This window comes from Gossypium hirsutum, chromosome D12 (genome assembly GCF_007990345.1).
Source record: "Gossypium hirsutum isolate 1008001.06 chromosome D12, Gossypium_hirsutum_v2.1, whole genome shotgun sequence".
Classification (NCBI taxonomy): Eukaryota; Viridiplantae; Streptophyta; class Magnoliopsida; order Malvales; family Malvaceae; genus Gossypium; species Gossypium hirsutum.
Genome location: NC_053448.1, coordinates 51,032,839 through 51,059,150, shown reverse-complemented (window position 1 = coordinate 51,059,150; position 26,312 = coordinate 51,032,839). Strand labels below are relative to the sequence as shown.

Below are 26,312 nucleotides of genomic sequence, written 5' to 3'. Positions count from 1 at the left end.
ATAAAGGAAAACATATGAAAATTATAAAATATGAACATGTATATGTACATTTAAGGGAAATATATATATGTAAATATATACGTAAAATTATAAAAAATATGAAAAAATATATATGAATTATAAGATATAAAAATATAAGTATTTATACATATATATGTATATAGATTATAAAATGCAAAAATATATACAATATAAGTATGTTTGTTATATAAACATGTGTACACACATAAATTTATAAAAATATGAAAAATATATGTATATGTATATTTTAAAATTATTAAAATAAAATAAAATAAATATATGAGTATGTATACATATATAAATAAATAAATTATAAAAAAATATGTACGTATAATATAAAAATGCACGCATGTACATATATGTATAGCAAAATTGGAAATTTGCAAATATATGTATATATATAAATGAGGAAATAAAATAATAATAATAATAATAATGATGATCATAATAGATTTATTAATAAAATAACCAAAATAATGAAAAGAGGACCGAATTGAAATTTTAAAACAAAATTTGGGGTTAAATCATAAATAAATTAAAAGGGAAGGACCGTTCTGAACGCGCATGTAACATGCAGGGACTAAAAAGGAAATTTAACCTTTCCTCAAAAATGACGTCGTTCCAACGGGGACCAAATCGAAATAAAAGAAAAATAATTGGGTCAAAATTGCAAATAAAAATAAACTACATTAGAAAATATAAAATGCGGAAGGACCAAAGCGAAAAATATCCCAAAAGTCGAAAACGCGCGGATCCTGTAGCGGGTCGGGTCTCGCGCACGGGTCTGGGAGTGAAACGACGTCGTTTTGGGTGTTTTGGAGCTGAGCCAAAACGGCGCCGTTTAACAAGGGTATAAAAATCAATGTTTTGAGAAAAAAAATCATTTGAGCATTGAAAAGAAAAAAAAAAGAAGAAAGAAAAAGAATTCTCTCTGGACTAAGTCCAGATTCCGGCCAAGGCCCACCGTTCCGGCGTCTCGCCGGCCACCGTGTGCGGTGGCCGGAAATTTCAGAAAAAGGTATTTTTTATTTTTTTCGCACTTTTCTCTTTATTTTATATATGTATATAAGGAAATAAACAAAAAAAGAAAAAAATATATCTGAGAAGAAATCGAAAATAAGATAGAACACTGGCAATCACCTTTAAACTTTTTTTTGTTTTTTTATTTCTGTAAATGCTACCAAAAAAAAGAAAAGAAAAGCCCCCTGTTACAAGAATGAAGTTCGGCCCCCCCTTTTACCAACACAAAGATCCGTCCCTTTTTCTATTTGAATGGCTTTATATAGAGCCATTTTACAATTTTTTCTATTTTTCTTTGCTTGTTGTTGATGTTTTCTTTATTTGTTTGCAGGTGAGCAGTTGGGCGATGGCAGAGAGCAGGTGCGGCGCTGGTCAGAGGCGGTGGCAGGGGGTAGGTGGACGAAGGCCCTAGGTGCGGCGCACCTAGGGTGGCTGCTGTTTCTTTTTTTTTTCTGCAAATTGGCTAGGGTTAGGTAGATTGGGCTGAATTGGGTTGCTAATTTGGGCTTTGGTTTTGGTGGGTTAGGCTAGTTGGGTATTGAAAGTTTGGGCTAGGGCAAAATGGGTCCGGTATTTGGGCCCGTTATTTGTGTTTGCTGTTTGTTTTTTTGCTTTGCCTCTGCTTGTTGGGCCCTGGCATAAATTGGGCTGTACATTAATTATCTCTTTGTACTGAATTCGGATGATGTCCCTGTTTGTTTCTCTTGAAAATATACTCATTAAGGATTTAAAAAATATAAATTATAACTCATAATTATTTTTTTAAAATTTTTAATGATTTTTCCAAGTCAGAACAGGGGAACCCGAATTCATTCTGACCTTGTCTCACAAATTTTTTTATATCTCATAATTTACAATTCCATTACTTACAACGTTTCTTTTATGAGAAACTAGAGTCAATAAGCTTTAATTCCATATTTTATTCATACTCTAATTAGATTTTCATAATTTATGGTGATTTTTCAAAGTGAGCCTACTGTTGCTGTCCAAAACTGTTTTAGTACAAGATGTTTATTAGCATGTTTGTAACACCCTTATTTTCTTTCTCTACACTATTTCTCATCACTTTCTCTTATTTTCCCTTGACTAACATATCAAGAACATAGGACCATATATACAAAAACTTTACATTAACATCATTTCCATACTTTTTCAATAATATCAAACTTAAAAATATATTAAAATCTTGATGTACTTACCTTGTCATATTGATTTCAATCTTTAACTTGATTTTCTCTCCCCTCCAGCTTTTATTTCTTGAATCTAACTTGATATTCTAGCTCCCCATAGTCTCCTTGTTATCTTTCTCTCTTGATGAATATGGAAATTCTTTTGATTTCTAGATGAAAATGGTGAATTTTTGTGGAAGGACTAAATTGTAAAGAAAGTAAAACTTTCTTTCTTTCTCTCTTTTCCTCACGTTAGTGCATGAAAAAAATGGTGGGTTGTATGATTCTTCATCTTCCTTTTCTTATGTATATACTAAATAAAATAATAATAAAATAATAAAATATCATTTAAAAATCAAATTAAAATACTAATAAACTAATATTTATTTATTTAATCTAAAATATCTACAACATCATCATTATCTTCTAGATTTCTCTCTCTTTTAATTCACCATTTTTCCCTTTATGATCTATTTAAATTCCATCCTTGAGTTATCACTTAATTTGGTTAAATTGTAATTTAGTCCCTCAAAATTCTTCACCTTTTTCAATTTGGTCCTAATCCATCCATTTTCCTTATTTTCTAGATCATTCCACCCTTAAAATATTTACACCATTGGTCCTTCAACTTTTTCATATTTACACTTTAACTCATCAATTTTTGAGTATTTACTCTTGGGCAACAAAACTTTTCTCACTTTTACGATTTAATCCTTTCCTGAACCAATATGTCATAATATACTTCACAATGTTGACATAACTCAAAAATTTCCCCTTTTTATCGCTTTATTTCCTTACTTTATTATATCAAAGATAATATCTTACTGTAAAAAAATTTTGGGGTATTACACAATCGTTCTATGGCAAAGGATGAATTGACGGATGAAACCATAACTGGGTTATGGCACTATGAATGTAAGACCATGGTCGGACTATGGCAGTGTTTATATGTGCAAGACCATAGTTGGAATATGGCACCAAAGAACGATGTACTCATATCCGTAAGTCTTTCTCCGATTCAGAAAGAAATGGTAAAAGACTTATGTGATTGAATTGAAAGATTTATAGATTATTATTGATATTGATCTGAAATAAATATAACCATTGATATTTAAATGATATAACGTGTAAAATCCTGAAGTGAGATAACATGAATTTGAAATGAACTATTACTGGTATGTACGAAATTCATGAAAATGATGGTACATGAAATATCAAAATAATGAAACGAATGATATATGTCTATGAAGAAACGACAAGAGAATGATATGTATCATGACATGTAAATGTATGATTATCTTTAATATGTTGATACAAGAAAATTATGCATGATGAGTTTATATGTAATGTGTGCAAGTACACTAACTAGTATTCTTGCTTGATGCTTAGGCAAGTGTCAAGCTATTGATTGAATGGTATTATGATTATTTATATAATGCATTGAATTGGAAAGTATTTAAGTGAAAATATGCTAGCGCTCACTAAGAAGTGGTAAGGTTTAGATTATACAATTTCTTATGAAATAACTTATCATGTGATCAATTCGAAAAAGACTTTGGAAATGCATTAGCTTGTGACTGTGGTTGGAATAAGCGTGGAAAGTAAAGAAATGAAAATGAAAATAAAGAAATTATGAAGAGTTAAAGTTATATAAAATCCTACTAAGCTTGGGATAATGTGTTTAAGTGATACTGTTGATTTATTTACCTTGTAAGTTGATGAATATAGGTTCATGGTGTAATGGCTCAAATTCAAGGCTATCGGAATAGTGGTTTCGTAACCACAAATCCGATTTAAAGAGAAATTTATTTTAATATTTTTGCATGAATATTGATATGATAGGAAAATCGTATGAAAATATCGATAGAAAAATTTTACCGATTTAGTGGTTAGTTAGAAAAAGAAATTATTGAAGAAATTGGGTAAAAATAAGGTATCGAGACTTTGATCTCGTAAAACCAAGTCAAAAATAATTTTATAAATAATTATGAAATATTAGTAATATGGTATAAAAATTTCGTTAGAAAATTTTAATGTCTGGATAGTCAATTACGTAAAAAAGACTATATTGAAAAGGTGTAAAAGTTACTAGAAAGATTAAATAGCTCAATTGTTAAATGAGGAGGGACATAAATTGCAAATAATCCCAAAAGAAGATATTTTGGGCGGCATACGTTGAGAAAAATCAGGAGAATTGAAGAATTAAGGGTAAATTTGGAATATTGCAAAAATTGCTTTAAAGTGGAATATCTAGAATTCTCTTCATATTTTCTGCATTCTCATCAGCCAAAAACGTCCCAAGGGTTTCTTCAAGATGGTTTTTCATAATTTTTTCACCAAGTGAGTTAATACTTGCCTTTTTCTTGTAATCTTTGTGTTTCTAAGACTTTTACAACTAGGTCCTATTACTAAATTCATTAGCTTTTGATTTTATGAATGAAATGGAAAGTTGCTATGAATATGTTCTGGAAGTTTATGATGAAATAGAATGAAAGTGAAGCTTTAATTTGTTTATGAGATGATTTTATTAGGTGATTTCAATAGAAATTGATTTGTAGGACCTAATTGTGAAAAAGTTTGGAATTAAAGTCTAATGCTAAAATTCTGATTTCCAAAGGTTATAAAGTAGTTTAAAGTGATGGAATAATGTGTTTAGTTTAGGAAAAATCAGCTCAATTGAGAGGTTAATTGAGCAAGGATGAAATTATCATTTATTGAAAGTTTAGGGAAAAATGGTAATTAACCTCATGCACTAAAACAGTTTGGACAACAGCAGTAGGTTAAATTTGAAAAATCACCAAAAATTTTAGAAATTGAATTATAGGATGAGTAAAATATTAAATTAAATCTTATTGAGTCTAGTTTCTTATAAAAGAAATGGTGTAAGCAATGGAATTGTAAATCATGAGATATAATAGGTTTTGTGAGACAAGGTCAGAATGAATTCGGGTTCCCTTGTTCTGACTTTTGAAAAATCATTAAAAATTGTACAAAAATTATTATGAGTTATACTTTATATGGTTAGAATACTTAATGAGTCTATTTTCAGAAGAAACAAACGGAAACATCATCCGAATTCTGTACAATGAGATAATTAATTTTTAGTGAAGAGGGGTTGGAACTGTCAACAAGTGAAATATGAGAAATTTAAAGAATAAACTATACTTATTGGCTAGGAAAAAAATTCTGAAATTTTTATGGTAAGAATATATGCGAGTATAGTTTCAGGGAAAATTAACGGATCTTAATTTTGAGTTCCGTAGCTCAAGATATAAATAATTTAGTGACTGTGACTCAGTAAGACAGTTTTGAATGCACTATAAATAATAATGGAATTTTAGAGAATGTTACATATGAACATGAAATGTATTAGATTAATGATTAAATTTATTTATTTAGATCCAGAAAATTCAAATACGAAAGCTAGATTGAGGAAAATAAAAAGTTCGGGATTAGTAGATTTTTATTTACGAACAAGTATCGAGGTAAGTTTGTGTAACTTGAATTATATTCTTAAATGCTTGAAATGTTTGTTATTGATGTGAATATGATTTGGATGTTTATTGTATGATAATTGATGAAGTATTGATATTCTTGATGAAAAGAGGAAATAAATCCCGGTTGAATGGAAGGAAAATTCGATGGATCTCTGAAAAGGAATTGACGGTAAAAATGATCTAGCCCGGACAGGTGATCCTATCCTGATATAGCCCTCCCGAAGAATATGTGGAAAATGGATTTAGCCCAGACGGGTAATCCAAATTAGGGTCTGAATTTAGCCTGGACTGGTAATTCAGATCCAAGCTCATTAGAGTAATTGTCGTTGCAGGGGATTTAGCCTGGACTGGTAATCCCGACAATACTCTATGAGTTTATATTACAGGGGATTTAGCCTGGACTGGTAATCCTGCTGTAAGGATGAGGTTCGCGGGAGTGTGCTCTCTGAAATGGAAATATGCGCACATGAATATGAATTGACGGACTCGGATTTGTACACTTAGGTGTACCCCTAAAAATCCATCGAAATTCCAAGTAGTTCAACGGGATAAATATGGAAAAATAACAAGGAAATGGAAATCATGGAATTGATGAGCTCATCAATCATGGTATAAATTATTGATACATGGAAATTATTGGACTAATTTGAATGTTGAGTTTGTGCATGATAGGGGAATAATGTATTGAATGGATGTATGAATGTTTATTGCACTGTATAAAAAAAATATTAGGTAAGTATAATTCCTGTTACATGAGCTTACTAAGCACAAAGTGCTTACCCGGTTTCTTTTTCCCCTATTTGTAGAGTTAAGAGCTCGGAGGTCGGATTTGGTCAGAGACACATCACACTATCAACCTCAAGATCTCGGTACATAAAGAAACTTATTTTGGAAATCAATGGCATGTATAAGCTAGTAAAGTAGATGTTAATGTGGAATGAATGTATGGTTAGCCATTGGTATGGCTAACAAATTTTGGTTTTGGCATGTGAAGAGATTATCTTATGAATACAATAAATCTATCTTGAAAATATGTTGAAATGGATTGGTTGTGTTGGCTTGGTCTCGGTTTAAAATTTGCAGGGAGGATTAGATATTTATAAAGGGGTTATATTGAGTTTAAAAAAATCAGTAAAATCTGGTAATACCTCGTATCCTATTCCGGCGACGAATACGGGTAAGGGGTGTTACACATGGGTATTGTGGGATCAACATTGGGTTATCCATGATGTGTATAGATTTTATATTTTAAAGGAACTAATATGATTAAAGACTACACGAGCTCACTAAGCATTCATTGCTTACGCATTTGTTTTTTTTATTTACCCTACAGATTATCGGAAGCTCGATTGGGTTGGAAACTTGTCGAAGATATATCATACTATCCATTGGTTTTATCGGTAATTTTGGATGATTAAATTCTAGTTATAATGGCATGTATAAGTTAATTTAGCCAACGTCGGCTGATTAATATTTTGATTTTGGTTGGTTTCAAATATGAATGCTAGATGAAATAATATGTCTGAAAATTAATTTGTAAATTTCGGTGATGCTCTGTAACCCTGTTCCGATGACGGATTCGGATTAGGGGTGTTACACACGCCCCTGTAGCCAGGCTGTGTGGGCATTCGAAATAGGGACACACAGCCGTGTCCCAACCTATGTCCAAATTAGGGTGCTCACTGAATTGGGTCACACAGCCAAGCCACACGCCCGTGTTCTAGGCCGTGTGAACATACTGACTTGCATTAAATAGGTGCAAGGGTCACACGGCCAAGTCACACGTTCGTGTGCTAGGCCATGTGAAAATACCTAGGCATTCTGTTTTGAAATTTTAAACTTGCAGGGGATACACGGCCAAACCACACACCCATGCGTGAGGCCTGTGTCACACAAGACTGAGGCACACGTCCGTGTCTCTGTCCGTGTGGACAAAATAGGTCATTTTCAAGCCTTATTTCTCACCCTATTTTAGTATCAACCTAAACACAACAATTTGCACAATCACAAGTCACAATAAAATCTTCAATTCAAGCCAAACTTAAGTTCAATACATGTCAATACACCCCATATGTCCAAGTATTCAATCTTACCTAATTGACCATATAACATAAATGCATATTTTACCAACGATGTTATCTCAAACCATTCATCAACATATCCATAATTTATTCATCACTCATCCATATCAAAAACAACAACATGATAAAGCCACACATATATATATCAAAATATGTTCAACTCAAGCCATTACAATGGCTATTTACAACAAAATGCTATTAAGCCAACATTGACCAATTTACCCTATACATGCCATTATAACCAAAATTAGTTTTCTATATGTACTAAAATGAGCCGATGGATAGTGTGATGATATCTCCGCCAAGCTTCCAACCCAACAAGCTTCTGAATTACTATAGAACAGAGGAAAATAAAACAGAGTAAGCTTTAAAGCCTAGTAAGTTCGTATAACGGGAAATTAACTTACCATTCATTTACATTTAAGTTAAGCATACAAAATACATCCAAAGCAATTTGGCCAATAGCTTATACACATATCCTCATCAAAAATGTTAGTCATGTATTTCACATGAATTTCAAGAAACATATATGAGCTCATCAAATATCAAATTTCCATTTTCATAAACTTTCCACATCTTGTGTTCAAACATCAATTCCATCTATTTCGGGTATATACTGGTATAATTCATTTCAATTTCATGTTATCTAATGTCAAAGCTTTGTCTATTGAATCATTTAAAATATCGATGGATACACATGTAGTACACATGAAGTGTATAAATCTATAATCTGTCAATTCATATTCGGGAATACTCATACGAGCACTTAAACGTGAAGCTCTCTTTCGAGCCATATAACAGGAAGCTCATGTGAGCCATGTAACGGTAAGCTCATAAGAGCTGTAATCGAGAAGTTCAAGCGAGTTAATATTAGGAAGCTCCGGAGAGTCATTAATCGGGAAGCTCATAAGAGCTGTGGTGTGTCCACAACACATGCAGGATCATAACCAATCGGGATGCTCCGAAGAGCTATTAACGGGAAGCTCGTGAGAGCCAAATATCAGGATGCTTATGAGAGCTAATAACGAGACACTCTTTCGAGCTGTGGTATGTCCGCAACACATGCAGGACCACAACCAATTCAGAAACCCCGTATCCATCGAATTTCATTTATTCAAACAGGACTTAATATTTGTCGAACATTGTCAGATATGTGATTGATTTTCATATACATGGAAATTACACAATTCACATACATAACATTCAATTTAAACATATAATTATACAATTTAGTTACACGAATTTACCTTGACAAGTGTTCGCGTACGCAAAATCTACTAATTTGACACTTTTTCTTTTCCACAATCTATCTCCGTATTTGGTCTATCCATATCTATACGAGTAAATTTAGCTCAATTTAATACAATTCATATTCAATTCAATCCAATTCACATCTTAGACAAAATTACCATTTTTCCCTACACTTTTGATTAATTATAATTTCGTCCCTAGGCTCGAAAAATGAAATTCATACAATTTAATCCTTATTCCAAGCCTAGCCAATTTTCACATGTAACAATAGCAGCCCATGTATTTCATAAAATTTAGAATTTTTCCATGAATTTTACATCTTTTTGATTTTGCCCCTAAATCATAATTTCATCAAAATTCACTTTACAAAAGTTGTTTATCTATCAACAACCTTTCATTTTATACCATAAAACTTCATAATTCATACATATTCATCCATGGCAAAATCATAATACTTTGATAAATTTACAAATTAATCCTCGAGATAGCTAGATTAAGTTATTACGATCTCAGAAATATAAAAATTATTAAAAACGGGACAAGAATGTTTACCTAATTAAGCCAAATAAGCTTGCTTGAATTTAGGTTTTCATGGCTAGGGTTTCCATCTTTTTATTTGGGAAAGATGATAATATGATGATATTTTCATTAATTAATCATTTATCATCAGTTATTATTTTTACTTTCCAATTTAGTCCTTTTCTTTAATAAATTTTCCAAAGATGAATCATTATACTTATCTACTAAGTCCTCTTAATGGTCTATTTACCATATAAGGACCTCAAATTTTGAATTCCATAGCTATTTGATCCCTTTAACTACTAGATTCAACTTTTTGATTTTATGCAATTTAGTCATTTCCATCTAATTAGACATGTAACCGATAAAATTTATTTATGAAATTTTCATATGGTATTTCAAGCATAAAGCAGAACATAAAATAATTTAAAAATAAATTTTCTCCCGGACTCGAATTTGTGGTCCTAAAACCACTGTTCTGATTTCACTGAAAACGGGCTGTTACATTCGCGTTCATCCTTCTCATCCTTTATCACTTCAAATCATAAATAATAAAAATAACTAGAAGTGTTACAAATCACACCCATTCTATAGAAATATTCAAACCAACAATAAGAGAATAAAACAAATCAGTAGGTTCTTCTATTTCTTCATAAGATTTGGATAGTATAGAAAATGAACAACATCCTTCACTCTCAAATTCGAATGGAACTTTTTCTTCTTTAAATCTCTTAATTGCTACAAATGCATCTCTCAAAAACCAACGACTTATATGGGTTTTTCTTAACTCCTATAACTAGATAAACACACTCTTGCGATGAAAGGTAGATGTCAGGTTTCTTCCCTAGAAAAACAACATAGAACTTCTCCATCTTTTTCTTCTATTTTTTTTACTATATTCCCAGGGAATGATTAGTGTAGGGTTGAAATAAAACCAGAGAAAAAGAAAAGAAGAAATGAAAGCTATACAGTTTAACATCGCAATGGTGGAAAAGTGATAAAGTTGGGTTACGAGATAGAGAAATATGGTGTTGGGAAGGGATTAATAATAAATATAGATTTAAATAAGAGAATTGTCTTCAAATGAGAGAAAACATCAAATTTAATTTGAAGAGAGAAAAATTTCAATATTTTTCTTTTGGTGAAAAACGTAGAAAAGTAGAAGTAAAAAAGAGATTTCGAGTTTTCAAAATCCAATTAGGACATTAATTTGGATGCAAAACTTTTAAACAAAAATGGCTTTCCTATTTTATAACACGATAATGGTATCAATAAATGGTAAAGTACATGCAGTACTCTTAAAGAAAATAATTTAAGTTGGAGCATTTGAGATGATGCTGTAAAAAAACAAATTACAAAATTTTAGAAAAACAATCTTCATGCACTATGAAACAAATAAGAAAGAAGTCTTAATCATACTAAAAAATTCTTTTAAAATTTTATGTGGACGAATTCAATTATGAATATTTACTACAAATCTTTTTCCTAAATCGTACGCTATAATTGGCGCAACAAACAAATAGCCGTTTTGGCCGGTTTCATCAGTTGCCCACCACCTTTATATATTCCGCCTCTTAAATTAATTCACATCTTTTTAATGAAAATACTGATCATGGTTTCCATTTTATGAATTTCTGAACTTGACAAGCATGTGCATGGAATCAACTCATTAGCGTCATCATGGTTCGTTTATGAAAAGCATTTTTCGACTACATATATAACAACAATCGCATTCAGATTAACAGAAAAAAAAAATGTCCAAAGACACAATTTCATTGGTGTTCATAACTCCTGTCTTTCATGAAACAGTGACCTTCACACATCATATTCATTAATTAGGTGTCGTACTCTGATTGGATACAAGTTGAACAACGCATTGCTACATCAAAATTTATGTTTGACAGATTATTACAGGTCGATAAAACAGTATGTGGCAAGATTTAATTGGAGAAATTAAGGTGTAAAAAGAAAGAAAAAACAAAAGAATTTTGGGTAAAACAAAGAATACCTTGATTTTATATATACAGAAATATGGGACGAACTAAGTTTGTGGATCATGTTAAAATTAATGGTTTATGATGGTCTCAAAGTATTGTCATAATCTGATGGGAAATGTGTGAACCTTCTTATATGATGCCTTATTAACTATCTGCAACTTGCATGCATTCTTCCGTTGGTTTTCAATGAATCTTAAATTTTTGTGGTGATTGATGAAATGCTTCTTTTATAGCATGGATGCTTTGATTTGGCCCTATGCTTTTCACCAATTTTCATTACACATCAAAGCACCATATTGTAGAATGTTTAAAAAATTCTCACGATAAATTGAAGCAATTAGCCATGGGTTCAATTGGCTATTCCAAGCAGTCAACGAATAGTTGAACTTCAATTTCCCAAACAAATGCGGTAGGAATCCTTTGGTCTACCTCCACAATTGCAAAAGGCTAAAAAGTATTACACCAAACTCCTAACTAATGCCTTTACAAATTTTATTAACAGAAAAAGGTCAAAGGATGTTACATCTTTCCTCTATAAATAATTTAGGTCAGGGCTAGCTTAGAACCCATAGATAGTGAACAAGGCAATAATACAATATAGCTCCTCTTTTGCTGCCGGCCAAAATAATTAGTATCCTAACACTCAACTGTTTTAATTGTTTTGATATCAATATGTATGTATAAATATAAATTTTAAAATTATTAATTAAATTAATTGATTATATTATATTTTTAAATGTAATTATAAAAAGTAAATATGGTTAAAGGATAAATATATAAAAATTAGTTTAAACTATTAAAATCTAATACTAATAACTATAGGTTAAAACGTACCAATATCCTGAAACTTCAATTAGAATAGAACACAAATTATATAATACTGGTTTAAAACTGAAACATATCGATCGATATAAAAATGATACCGAAAATCATGTTGCCAGCATAAATTCTATCATGTCAGTTAACTTTAACTAAACCAAAGAATTAAATCTTCTTCTAAGGTATCTTTATTTTTACATATAGTTTTAGAAAGATCACCATCAATGGTCGTACCACTAGGCATGTTAAGTGGACGATGGTGGGTATGTCCTTAAAAAAGCTATAATTTGACTCACTTTTTCTCCATTATTTCTTGGTCAAGATTTTTACAAGAGACCGTCAAAACTCAATTTAAATAAACAAAATAGATGATAGCAAATCTACAAAGAGTCCATTCGTTCGTGTGAAACTTTGATTTAGGGTTTTGGAAAACAAATAGAGTCAGGCAGAAATGCACTTGTATAAAAGCTGCTATGCATGTACATGTTATCGTCATCCAGGAGACAAAATTCTTGAATTGATCAGTCAGGAGCAAAGCTTAAAGGATCATGTTGGAACACGTATACGGGGAGGATTAGCGAATCAATTCTTTCATCTTAATCATATATTTTATTATTATAGTAGTGGTACTGGAAACATGGAAAATAATTAAAAAATCCCAAAGATTAAAGATTTGCTTCCCTTTTAACATTGTTGCTATTTACCGAAAGCTAACATACTATAATTAGGAGGCTGAGGCTTTAACAACTTTACATTTAATAATTGAATATCAATATACTCAGTATGTGGTTATGTTGAGAGTCAAATATACACCTTATTCCTCTCTTTTACTTTGGGTTGGGAGGATTTCATAGTTCTATCCTAATCTTCCTCTCCTCTTTTTGGATGGTATATAATTTATTTTGATTATTATTGAGTGATATAATTAATTTTTATATTCCCGAAAACAAATGTGTAAAAAGTATTTTTGTTTGTCCAAAATTTATTAGCTAGTTTCATATTTAAAACATATAAAAATTTAATTTATATATTTTTTGAATATGTGATCACTCAAAGGACTTGTTATTATATTTTTACAAAAATGAAACATACAATCATATCCATCGATAATAATAAAGGCAAAGGTATTAGATTGGAATCATAACAGACAGATTTAAATAACTCTAACTACAAATTAGAAAGCACAAATAGAACATAGTCTAATTAGATTAAACAACACATAATAGGATTAATCAATATAAAACGATTTATGCAATATGTGCCAATATCTCATTAGTTATCACAGAAGAATCCTACTTATAAAAAATCATAATCTTAGTTGAAGATTAGAACCATTTGAGTTAAATAACATAGGGGATGGATCGAAGTCATTTTCTAAGGTGTCTAGACATTTCTCTCCTCCAAAGTTCCCTTCCCCACTCTTTAAATACATCCACCACTCACCACCCAGCTTTTCCAATCTAAGTTTCCTCTCTCACCTGAGATCCAATCCAACTTAACCAAGTTGGAAACTTAAGAGAGAGAAACAGCTAGCAATGGTGGGTTCCTCTTTCCTCCCCTAATTTTCTCTCCTTTTTTTTTTTTTTTATGTTCTCCTCCTCTCTTTCACTCCTCCCCCTGGCTTAATTTGCTTTGTTCAAGCTAACATACAAGAAAGCTGTGTATTGCTTTCTTATTTTTCTAATAACGCTTCGTTTTTATTTGAGTTTTGGCCGCAGGAACATGGGGTGAACCTACAGGATACCAGATGGGAAGGCTATGCTGATTGGAGGAATCGACCTGCTCTCAAGGGTAGACATGGTGGCATTTTTGCAGCCTCCTTTGTCTTGGGTAATTTAGCTTAGTTACCTATGAAAGAACCAGCCTGAAAGGGACTACTTATATAATATATATTTATTATCTTTCATTGATATGGTATAATGATAATTTTTGTGTGTCGTCAGTTGTGGAAGTGCTGGAGAACCTGGCGTACTTGGCAAATGCCAGCAACCTAGTGATGTATTTGTCCAAGTACATGCACTTATCTCCATCTAAATCGGCAAACAATGTCACCAATTTCATGGGGACTGCCTTTCTTCTAGCTCTGCTTGGAGGTTTCTTATCTGATGCTTTCTTCACCACTTATCACATCTACTTGATAAGCGCATTCACCGAGTTTCTGGTACTAACTCTCTCCTGCTTCTTCTTCTCTCTATATGCATAACCATTTCTATTGTCGTTTTTGAATTTCATCGATGATTCTTCTTTTTTCCTTTTTTTTTTCTTTTCTTTTGAGAAAGCAAGTTAGAGGCCTTTTGCATGAAAGATGAGCACTTTAGAAAGAAAAAAGACAATGACCAAAAATCTTAGTGTGCAAAGCATTAAAGTTTGGGGGCCGTCATAGGCGCAAAGCAACCCTAAGACTTTGGTATATAGATCCAAGGAACACCGTCTGTTTAGGTACATCTATCGAGGCATTATTGATGAATGCTCATAAATTTCAATCTCTCTATCAGATTCCACATATATATAATTCAAAACAAAACATGAAAAAGAGAAAAAGTAAAAGGGTCTCTTTCAAATTTCAATCTTTCATCACATGAGAAAACTTGCAACAACATTTAGCTTTTGAGATTCTTTCACCTCAAATTTTATTTGATGTCCAATTAAATTGTGAAAAGGCACATTTTAAAGATAAATTTAGACGTGGAGGGGAAGGAGAAACGTCGGGTCCATTGGATAGTCATGAAAATTGAAACGTATCCAATCAAAGGCAACACCTTTGGTGATGGGGCTATAGGGAGGAGGTGGCGGGGACCTTTTTATAATATTTGTGTCGCTATTTACGACATGAGAAACTTCCTTTTTCTATATTTATCTTGTCTTATTGCTTTGAAATATTGTCTCTGTTAGAAAGCACGCCCATGATATGATAAGCCTACATGACAGATGGTAACCCTTTTGGTTAGACACCTGTTTATAAGAACGTCCAAATCGTCGCAGCTTTGGGAACGGCTGGGGGACACGTTTGTCTCTCCAGCTCGTACGGTCTACGTTTAAGATAACAGTATTTTCATCCACCAATGACTTTGTATAATGTGGGAGAAAATCATTAGAAAATCAAATCCAATTATAATCCCTATATTTCTTTCCTCAAATGGGATTTTCTTCCTAAAGTACAACAATCAAAAAAAATCATATGTATATATATGAATAGTTACTTATTTTGGGCAAGTTCATGTACCACGTGTGTGGCTACAGGTTACTATGGTAGACCCAAAGTGAGAATTGGAATGTCTATGGAATGGGAAGTGAGAATCAAACCCACATGCACCCCATTTTTTTTTAAAGCTATGTAGAAAACAGCCCCAGGGTCATTACAATGACGTTTCGTCGGCAATGTAGTCCAATATCTTGTGTGTGGGTAACATGTGATGAAGGACCCACTCTTTGTAGAAATGTTTAACTTCATTGGATGATATTTAAAATGAACCCCAAAGTGTTGGACTTTTCCTTTAGCCAAAGTGCAAGTGTTTTAGTTTTTTGGTTTTGGATGTAGGAAATTAGAGAGGGAAATTGGCCTATTGGTTTGGTCCAGGACTGATCCCTTCTGGCCTGTATTTTAAGGCCTTCAAACTGTCTTATACGGTTCATTTTGGTCCAATGAATGAGCTATGGCCTTTAACATAAGTATAAACTGTTGACATGATTGATTAGAACTAGCATATGTGATGACAGTGATAATGAAATAGCCAAATTTGTTATGGTTGATTAGGGGTTGATCATTCTTACAATACAAGCACGGGCACCTTCCCTAAAGCCACCCAAATGCAGTCCATCCGCATCCTCCATCCCATGCGAGGAAGTTAGAGGTGGGAAAGCAGCAATGCTGTTCATGGGCCTCTATCTTGTGGCACTTGGCATTGGAGGGATAAAGGGTTCTTTACCAACCCATGGCGCCGAGCAGTTTGATGAGAATACCCCACAGGGAAGGAAGCAAAGATCCACCTTCTTCAACTACTTTGTCTTCAGTCTCTCATTTGGTGCCCTTATTGCCGTCACTTTTGTTGTGTGGATCGAAGACAACAAAGGGTGGGAGTGGGGTTTTGCTATCTCCACCATTGCAATCTTATTATCAATCCCGATCTTCCTCGCTGGCTCTACGTTTTATAGGAACAAAATACCCTTTGGCAGCCCTTTGACAACCATTTGCAAGGTATGCTAAAAGCAAATTGGACATGTTTTAATTGAATGAATTCCAAAAATTAGATATTAATAACGATACGTGTTTTTACTTCAACAGGTCTTGGTTGCCGCTATGCTGAACAATAGTTGCGTAAGCCGAAGTCCAAGCAATGCCATTGCCAACCTTACCACAAGCCCCTCTTATCGAACCCAAACCAGCAAGGAAGCTGAAGAAAATGATAAACATGGAGACGAAATCCCAACAAAAAGCCTCAAATTCATCAACAGAGCAGTGGAGAACAAGCCAGCTTACCCAGCACTTGAATGCTCGGTCCAGCAAGTGGAGGAAGTCAAGATTGTTCTAAAAATGCTACCCATATTTGCTTGCACCATTATTCTCAACTGCTGCCTAGCTCAGCTCTCCACATTTTCTGTAGAACAAGCTGCCACCATGAACGCTAAGCTTGGTTCATTGAAAATCCCACCAGCTTCCCTACCGGTTTTCCCTGTGGTCTTCATCATGATCCTAGCACCAGTTTACGATCACCTCATTATCCCATTCGCTAGGAGATTAACTAAAACCGAGACCGGCATCTCTCAACTACAACGAATTGGAATTGGTTTATTTCTTTCCATAATAGCCATGGCAGTTGCAGCCCTTGTTGAGATCAAGAGAAAGAGAGTGGCACTGGCAAACAACTCAAGCCTACTTGACTCGACCAACCCATTACCCATTACCATTTTTTGGATTGCTTTGCAGTATTTGTTTTTGGGGTCAGCAGATCTTTTCACCTTGGCAGGCTTACTTGAATTTTTCTTCACAGAGGCGCCATCAAGCATGAGATCCTTGGCTACATCTCTCTGCTGGGCTTCTTTGGCCATGGGGTATTATTTAAGCTCAGTGATTGTATCAATAGTAAATAACGTGACAGAGAAGTCCGGAAACAAGCCTTGGCTCTCTGGTCATACAATAAATGGATATCGTTTGGACAGATTCTACTGGCTTATGTGTGTGCTTAGCGTCTTGAATTTCATGCATTACCTGTTCTGGGCCATGCGGTACAAATACAAACCAGTTGGATCTACCAAGTAAAAACATCCACTACCAAATTCTGACGTATTTCAAATGCTATGCACTGAAGCAGCAAGTCTCTGGGTTTTCTTTTGTTCTGCTCCAGTAATTCGCTTGATGATTTCAAAGAAATGAAAACCTCGGCTCAGCCCCATGCTTATCCCAATTGCCCGTGACATAAATGCCAAACCCTGTGCTTTTTCAGATATTTGTTTGTAAGCATGTATATGGGCAACTGCGTCACTAACTGTTGGTTATCAGCTATTTTAGCTTGTTCCTCGGGCTTTGCATTTTCTACTCTTTATTTAACATGCGACTTTCTAATTATAGGATTTCTGCTTTTCCTTTTCTTCCCCCTCCCTAGTTTGATGTTAGAATAATTATTTGGTGCCTAAATTAAAAAATTTCACAATTAAAGTAGTAGATTTAAAATTCTAAAAATTAAATAAACATGACAGTTATTACTATTAGGGTAAACTACATCTAATCTAAGGTTATTAAACTATTATTGAGTTTACATTTTGGTCACTACACTTCAAAAAGTTGCAAAATGATCATGAGTACTATTAAAAGTTTTCATTTAAATCACTAAGTTGTTAAAATTGTTATTATATGGCGTTCTCTATTCGCATCATTTACTCTGATTGAAAGCTCCCATTTCCCATTTCTTTTATAGTTTAGATTTTTTCATTAAGCAACTTTGAATGCCATGAATATGGAAGCCAAAATCTAAACAATTTTCTTCATCGATCTTCAACATTGACTGTTAGATCGACTTGGATATAAGGTATGCTCTACTCATTGATGGGTATTAATCCAAAAATGGATTTAAAACAAAAAAAAATAGATATATGAGTTGTCTACAGATATAATAAAAAACATAAATTAAATAAAAATTAACATATTTCTATTAAAATAAGTTTTAAAAACAATATGAATGCATCTAAATAAATTTAATTAATCTTTATATATATGGATGAACAATTATATATAATATTACTATTGAACTCATTTCGGTTCAAGTAAGAAAATAAAAAATCAAATGCATAGAGGACTAAAAGGGAAGCGCTTGTAAACCAAATTATAATTGTTGTATACAATAAATCTTAAGAATCAAAACTAACAAAAAAAAAAGGAGAAGCTAAAATTTGGGCTTCAATGCTTACTGCTTGAAGCTTATCAACCTAAATTATGCTATGGATTTATCATTTATTATTTTTGTATTTCGGCTCAAATAAGAAACCAAAAAATAAAAGAACAGTATCTAACAATTGTATATGATCAATCACGTTGGGGAAATCAATTATTAAAATCACATCACCTTCACCCAAACTGCGTGACTAGGAATACCCGAATGGACCACGAACAGCATATAATAACCCGGAGGTGCCACGTTAGCATTGGTCGGCCCATCCACTACCAGCTTGAAATTGGCCATCGACAATTGAACCACGCTCGCCGTGTTCAAAACCACCATGCGTTGGCTCATCCCGGTCGAGTGTGTCGTGAATGACGGCCATATCAGCGCTACCGAAACCGTGCCCTGCCTAAAAAGCGACACTGAAAAGGACACCCCGAATCTACGGCCATACGACACCGTACTCCCCGACTCCACCGATATAATGGAGGGCCTTAACGAGTTGAATTTAGCATCCAAGTAGTAAGGATTATAAGCCTCCAAACTCAGCTCGGTGGGGTACAATCCTGTGAATACATACGTAGTATGCGGATTGCCCCCAGCCACTAATATCCTGCCATCTGGAAGAAGGATTGCTGTGGAGTGGTACATTCTCGGGACCTTTGACGGGGACAAAACAGTAAATCTCTGAGATAGTTGTGCATTAACGGAGTACAGAATCGGACTGAGAACCGGGTTTACAGCATCCTCCCAACCTGCAGTCCCATTAGCAGCGCCGTTGATAATGATCACATCACCCGTGGGTAAGAGTATCATGTCAGACATGACACGTGGCATGGGCATGGCCTCCATAAGCCATTGCGGATTTGCATCGTTCACTCTCAGCCTGCCACATGTCCTCGACGCTTCTACAAAGACCTTCATCTTATCCGACTTCATGAATGCCCCCGCCGGTGCACCGCCGCAAATGAGCACCTCAACCACCGGAGGCCACCTCTCAGACAGCCTCAATGGAAGCATGACCGAAGAGCCGGTACTAGGATAGTTTCTCTTATCATCTCCAGGAATAAGAGGGAACTGTTTTAGAACAATGTCCCTTTTATAATCAAACAATATGGATTTTTTGTTAGCGAATATGAATAGATTCCCATCTGGCAATAAATGCAAGAAAGGGTAAAGATTGTTCTCTTCAGGGTCCCTAGTTTCCACCAAGAAACGAAGGTAAAAGCTCTTCCTGTTGTTGAGGGCGTCATTTTTAGGGTAAAACTCATAGGTAAAGACCCTTCTACCGCCAAGAATGATGATTCGTCCGTCAGGTAAAACTTGGTTAGTAGCGTACCATCGACGGTCGACAAGGCGAGTAGCGTTGAGTTCATTCCAGTCGCAGGCGACAGAGTCGGCTCCACATGGGGCGAAGGTGCGAATCACGTGGTCGCCTTCATTGAATCCGCCGGTTTGGATAAGGGTACCGTTGGGGTCGAGGGCACCGGAAGAGCAAAAGGTGTCTGTTAAGACGTGGAGGGGACGGAGAGTGTTGGATACGACATCGTAAAGGACAGAGTGGGCAGTGCAGTCGTTTTTAGGACAGAAGCTGCCGGGGGGTAATGAAATGTTGGAAGAGCCGAAATCCGTACGGTCAAAGATGACAACTTTGTTGTTTGGTAGGAGTTGGAGGTGCATGGCGGAGACGCCTACGCTTGATTGTAAGAGCTGCCAGTTACCCCCTGATACATTGGAGGAAGGCGAAGTTTGGTTGACCAAAAGCCATGGGTCAGCTTTAGTTAACTTCAAGAAAGAATAAAGAATGCATAAAGAGGAGAAGATCATGAAAAGAGATGGATTCTTGAACCCCATTTTAGCTGGTTCTTGATGGCCAACCAGAGATTTTAACGGGAATTGATTGGTGTAGGAATATATTAGTATGGAAAGAGAAGAGATTGCAGCATGTGAAGCTGATGAGTTACAAAACACCGGATGTTTAGAATTAAAATTAGGGAAATATTAAAAAGAAGGAGATGCCGCTGCCTGTCAATGTTTGGATGGGACTTATGAGACTCTGCGGAGTATATAGATGGGTTTGATTCATAGTGGCCAAGTTTGAGAAAACTTTGTAATGGCTGAGGAGTGCGGACTTTATTATTGTCTTCCAAGAGAGACAGCTTTTTCGTTTTTTTTTCTTTTCCTTTCAAGCAAGGGAATTGAAAATTTTGGAAAGAAAGCTTGTGATTGGAAAGGATGATTGCTTACGTGTGGATTTAAATTAAAAAGATACCTACGTGTGGGAATTAGGGTTTGTAATAATGGAAAATATGTTGCTTCATGGTCAGTGATTCCATTTTTGGAATCACCGGTCAACTCTTTGTGATTTAAGATTTAAATTAGCATTTATGATTTAGCATTATTTTTGGAAAGTACAACTTTGAATTTTTACTACACTAGAAAAAATGCTTTAGAAAACAAAAGTGCTTTTCGACTTTTAAAAAATCACTTCTGAGTTTAATTATCTATTTCCTCTCATTCATCTCACTCAAAATAAGGTTTTTTTTTTCATTTCCATTTCTAAAATTATTAAAATATAACATTAAAGCTTAAACCAAAACTTTTCATATTAAAGCTACAATTTTAGATTTAAAATTAAACTTTTCAAAAGGTAACTCTTGGTATTAGTATTTAGTGTTTAAGTTAATATAATTATAATTTAGTATTTATGAGTACTGTTGTAGAAGGCATAAAATAATGGAGAGGCAGAAATAAGCTCGTGAATGTTTGTCGGATCAACGGGTAGGGGTGGATTAACTTTCAATGGTTCATCGTTAGCGATAGTGTTGGGTTGTGATTGAGAAGCTAACATGGTTAGCCAGGCTGGGCGAATCTTGATTCGTAACTTACAAGTGGCAAAGGGCGTCCCCACCACTGTTGGATTTTTGTCTATCATATCGTAAGCGGCGGCCCAGTTCACATGACCTTATCAGTTTCATTTTGATAATTAATTTCAAGTTCCCTATCAAATATATAAATTACTAGTTTTTATTTTTTGAAAATGTTACAAAATTGGCAATATTTCAAAAATAATAAGATTGAAAAAGTAAAAGCAAAATAATTTAATATAAAATTTATTTTAAAGAGGTTGGTTGTATGTGTTAATTAAAATATATTAAATTATACTAATACATTATATTGTTAAATAATTTTTTTACCTACCATGTACTAATTGATTGTATGAATCAATTAAAATAAATTAAATCATTTTTTAATTTTTTTATAAATTTAATGAACTATTTATGGAAACTAAATTTAACATTATAATTTTTTATACAATATTATATTTTTATAAATATATAAATATATATTAGATTAAGTGAATATTTATTGTTATCAAATAATATATCGAAATACATGTATTTTTCAAAGCTATTTACAGACTTATAATACTTGCCAAATTATATGCATTTTTTTCTCAAATATATGTGTTGGAATATACATATATATCTTAAAACCATGTGAAATTGTTAATGCAAAGATTAAGGCCTCCATTTACTGACTTATAAGTCACATCAAATTGAGTAATAATTATGGAAATAATTTGTAACTCAAAGAATTCAACTACAACTAAAACTTTCTTAAAATTTCAATGTTCCTCACCTTATATTATAGTATATGATATATAATTTGATGATGCTTAAAATTTATTATTATAATTATTATTAATGGCAAAAAATTATATTTATAACTTATTTTAAAAAACAGAACTACTTTAAATATAATTAAAAATATATTTTCAAACTCAAATAATTAATCAGAATTCAACATTTTCATATATTCTCTCGTACCTTCTTTTATATAATATATATATGATTTTAGAAATCATATAAATAAATATTTATACTTTTTAATAAATGATATCATGTTATTTATTATCAATACATTTTAAAAAAATGATATTACATAATTTAATAATTTATATTTTTTAATTTATTATCCTTATATGCATTTATGGTGAAGTTTGTTATTAGTTTTTTGTATTATGTGTAAGTTGTTGTTTTAGTCTTTATATCTTAATTTGATCAATTTTAGTTTTTATATTTTTTGAAATTTAAAATTTTAATCTTAACTTAAACGATAGCTATTAAATTTATTAAGTCAAATTCTGCTATTACTATTGTATTATGCATAAATTGTAGATTTAGTCATTGTTCTCCAAATTGATAATTTTTAGTTGTTTTTGGATGGGTGTTGGTTGTGGTGTAGTGGAATCTTTTACCTCACAACTACAATAACTAATCTCACCGTTATCGTTATTTTTAATCTTATTGGAGGTAAACGCACCGCCCATCCAAAAGCACTCTTAGTTAGGCGAACCTTACATTAAGCAGACCTTAAACATCATGCAGCACCATGACAAAACTAAGCCATCTCTGCTAAGAGCGCATGGAACGTTGGGCCCATTAATTACTCAATCGTCCTAAGATGTCACATCACCAACCTAGAAGGTTACATCACCATTGCTACAAGGAGACAAGATGTGACTGTGCCGTCATTAGTGAGCTTATGATGCGTGGCATCCCTTGTCCCTTGTATATAAGTCCACTCACAACACCAAAGAGACCATCTCTCTCTCTCTCTCGTTTATGGGCGGGCTACCCACCTAGGCCCGAAAGCTCGTCTGAAATTTGGGAGGGTTTGGGCAAAAATATTGGGCTCGAAAAATGGGCTTGGGAAAAAATTAGGCATGTTTATAAAATATGGGCCAGGCTTGGGCTTGAATATTTGAGGCCCGAGCCTGACCTGACCCATTTTTAAAGTTTCTAGTGTTTTATATCATGTTATTTTTATATATAATGTAGTTTATAACACACAAAAATTAAATCTATACTATTATAAAGTAAACATTTAAAAAAATCAAGATGACTATATATAAAAGGTCAAATTATGCTATTAGACCCTGTACTTTGCACAAGTTATGGATTTAGCACTTGTACTTTTATTTGGTCATTTTCAGTCTCTGTACTTTTAGAATTTGAAATTGTAGTCCTGACCAAATGGTAACTATTAAATTCGTTAAGTTAAGTTCTGTTATTTTCGAAATTTGATGCATCAAACAAATTATTGAAGTGGAATGCTATGCCAACTTGTTGTTTCTATATATTACGCACAAAAAAAATCAATTAGTAGGTTTAACGACCATCATTTACATTAAGATTGAAATTTTGAAATTCAAAAAATATAAAGACTAAGAATGATCCAGTTGGAAAACATAGACTAGATCTATAACTTTATACATAATATAGGACTAATAGTATAATTAAACCAAACAGATTTAATTGCTACCATTTGGTCAGGACTAAAATTTTAAATTTTGAAAAGTACAAGGACTAAAATTGATCAAATTAAAGTACAGGTACTAAATCCACAACTTATACAAAGTATAAGATCTAATAGCATAATTTGACCCATATAAAACTATAAAAAATAAAAAATATATAAAATTATTAAATATTAAGTTAATATAAATATAAATAATTTTTTTAAAAAAATAATATGGGTGAGCTTAAAATAGACTTAGGTTAACAAATTACAAATATGAGTAGATTTGAGCAAAATTTTAGACCCATATTTCAGGTCAGGTCGGGCTTGACAAGCATAAACTACATTTATATTTCAATTATTTGTGTTGATAGAGAGAAATGAAGAGGGTTGATAGAGAGATAGATAATAATAAAAATATTTATCTAATTAATCTTTTCTATTTAACATAAGATAAGAAAATTAATTTTCTAGCTTTCTAAAATATAAAATAATATTATTTCAATTATTTTGAAATTAAAAACTATAATAATATTAAATTTTAAATAAAATTGAATAAAATTGATACAGCCTTAATATTTTAGAAAGCTACTTTGTGTTGAACATTTTATAAAATTGATACAACCTTAACATAGTAACATTTATGTTGTAAAGTTATTTTATATTTTAGAAAGCTACATTTATAGTTTTTAATTTCGTGTAGGTTACAAACAATCAATATACATTTTTAAAAAAATCTATATAGGTTGATACAGTGTACGTTATTTTTTTTCTTTTAACATTCAATATACAAAAATTTTAAAATACAGAAAATTATTAAAAATATTTAAAAATATAGAAAAGTGTAAAAAAATATAAAATTATTAATACTTTCAAATGTTACTAGATGAAATGTGTATAATTAATTCAAATATAATAAAAAAGTATATATAATAAAACGTTTTATTTTGTTTATAAATAAGTAAGGTAGACTATATAGATACTCACTTAATTATAATAAAAAAATACACTTTAGGCACCTAAAACAAAAAGCTTATAATTTAGACACCCACATTACATAATTTGTTCATTTTAATTACTTCCCTAAAAACTTTAACACAATTTTGATATGACATTTTTTGACATGTGGACCAATCGGAAGTCATATGCACAATTTACCATTGCATACCACTTTAAACTTGAAAGGACTAAAATATAATTCACTCAATACTAATTATTAACTAAAATAAAATATCTTATTAATTATTGAGTTTAGGTTCCGACCCACCCCAATCATCGCTGACCTAACATCGTCCTAAGCTATTTATTCCGGGTCAATTTACTCACTGCTTCCCCGCTCTACTCAACTATTTGCACCATAAAGAAATGGAGTAGAAATGGGCATTTGTTGCAAAGCATTTAACGAGAGTGATCAAAATGAACGAGTTACGTAACGTGGGTGCTTAAATTGTAAAATTTTTATTATTATTTTATTTTAGATGACTAAAATGAGAATTTTTGATAGTTGAGTGACTATATATGTAGTTTACCCAATAAATAAAGGGTAGATATCTACTTACACCAATGTAAACTTAATTACTTTTACACCGGTCTATAATTTTTTATACTATTAATATTTTAAAAAATATTAATCGTGTAAAAGGCTGCACCGGTGTAAATAGATTTTAGGCAGCTTTGGTGCTTCCTTGGAGTGCGATAAGTACTTTCTTATGAATGTAACGATAATTTATGAATTTATTTTTATTTAATAAAAGATAAAATTTATTAATTTAATTTTTATAATAAGTGTTATTCTTAATAAATATTTAGATTAAATATTTAATAATAAAATTTAGTTGTTAATTTTTAAATTATTTTTAATTTTTAATTTTAATTAAAAACAAAATTATTTAAATTTGTCTAGCATATATTTTCTAAATATAATATGCATATATAAAATCATGAATATATTAAACTTATTTTGGAATAAATTAAAAAAATACTTAAAATTATGATTATTTTAGCTAAAAGCTAAAATAATGAATTCCAAGTATTGCCATGAACAAAACTACAAATTATTAAATTAGATATCTAACCCACAATTCTTACCTAACTTAAATGGAACAATTCTACTCCTATTTTATAAAAAAATAAAAATAAAAATAAATGTATAATCAATTTTATCATATTCGTGGAAAAATACAAAATTAAATTTTAAGAAAAGTAAATAATACTTTACATACCAAATACTGATGAAATTTACCTTCCTGCATGACACCGG

The 26,312-nt window shown here is 32.3% G+C and overlaps 2 protein-coding genes across 2 annotated transcripts; one reads left to right on the top strand and one right to left on the bottom strand.

Annotated features, from left to right (window-relative positions):
- The first annotated feature begins 13,706 nt into the window (after positions 1-13,706).
- LOC107946422 (protein NRT1/ PTR FAMILY 4.6) lies at positions 13,707-17,937 on the top strand. Its single transcript, XM_016880740.2, has 5 exons — positions 13,707-13,912; positions 14,093-14,204; positions 14,318-14,535; positions 16,129-16,569; positions 16,657-17,937. Exons 1-5 carry the CDS (start codon positions 13,910-13,912, stop codon positions 17,629-17,631), a joined length of 1,749 nt encoding a protein of 582 aa, XP_016736229.1. The 5' UTR covers positions 13,707-13,909; the 3' UTR covers positions 17,632-17,937.
- A 745-nt stretch (positions 17,938-18,682) lies between these two features.
- LOC107946423 (aldehyde oxidase GLOX) lies at positions 18,683-21,037 on the bottom strand. Its single transcript, XM_016880742.2, has one exon. It carries the CDS (start codon positions 20,600-20,602, stop codon positions 18,923-18,925), a length of 1,680 nt encoding a protein of 559 aa, XP_016736231.2. The 5' UTR covers positions 20,603-21,037; the 3' UTR covers positions 18,683-18,922.
- Between the last annotated feature and the right edge of the window lie 5,275 nt (positions 21,038-26,312).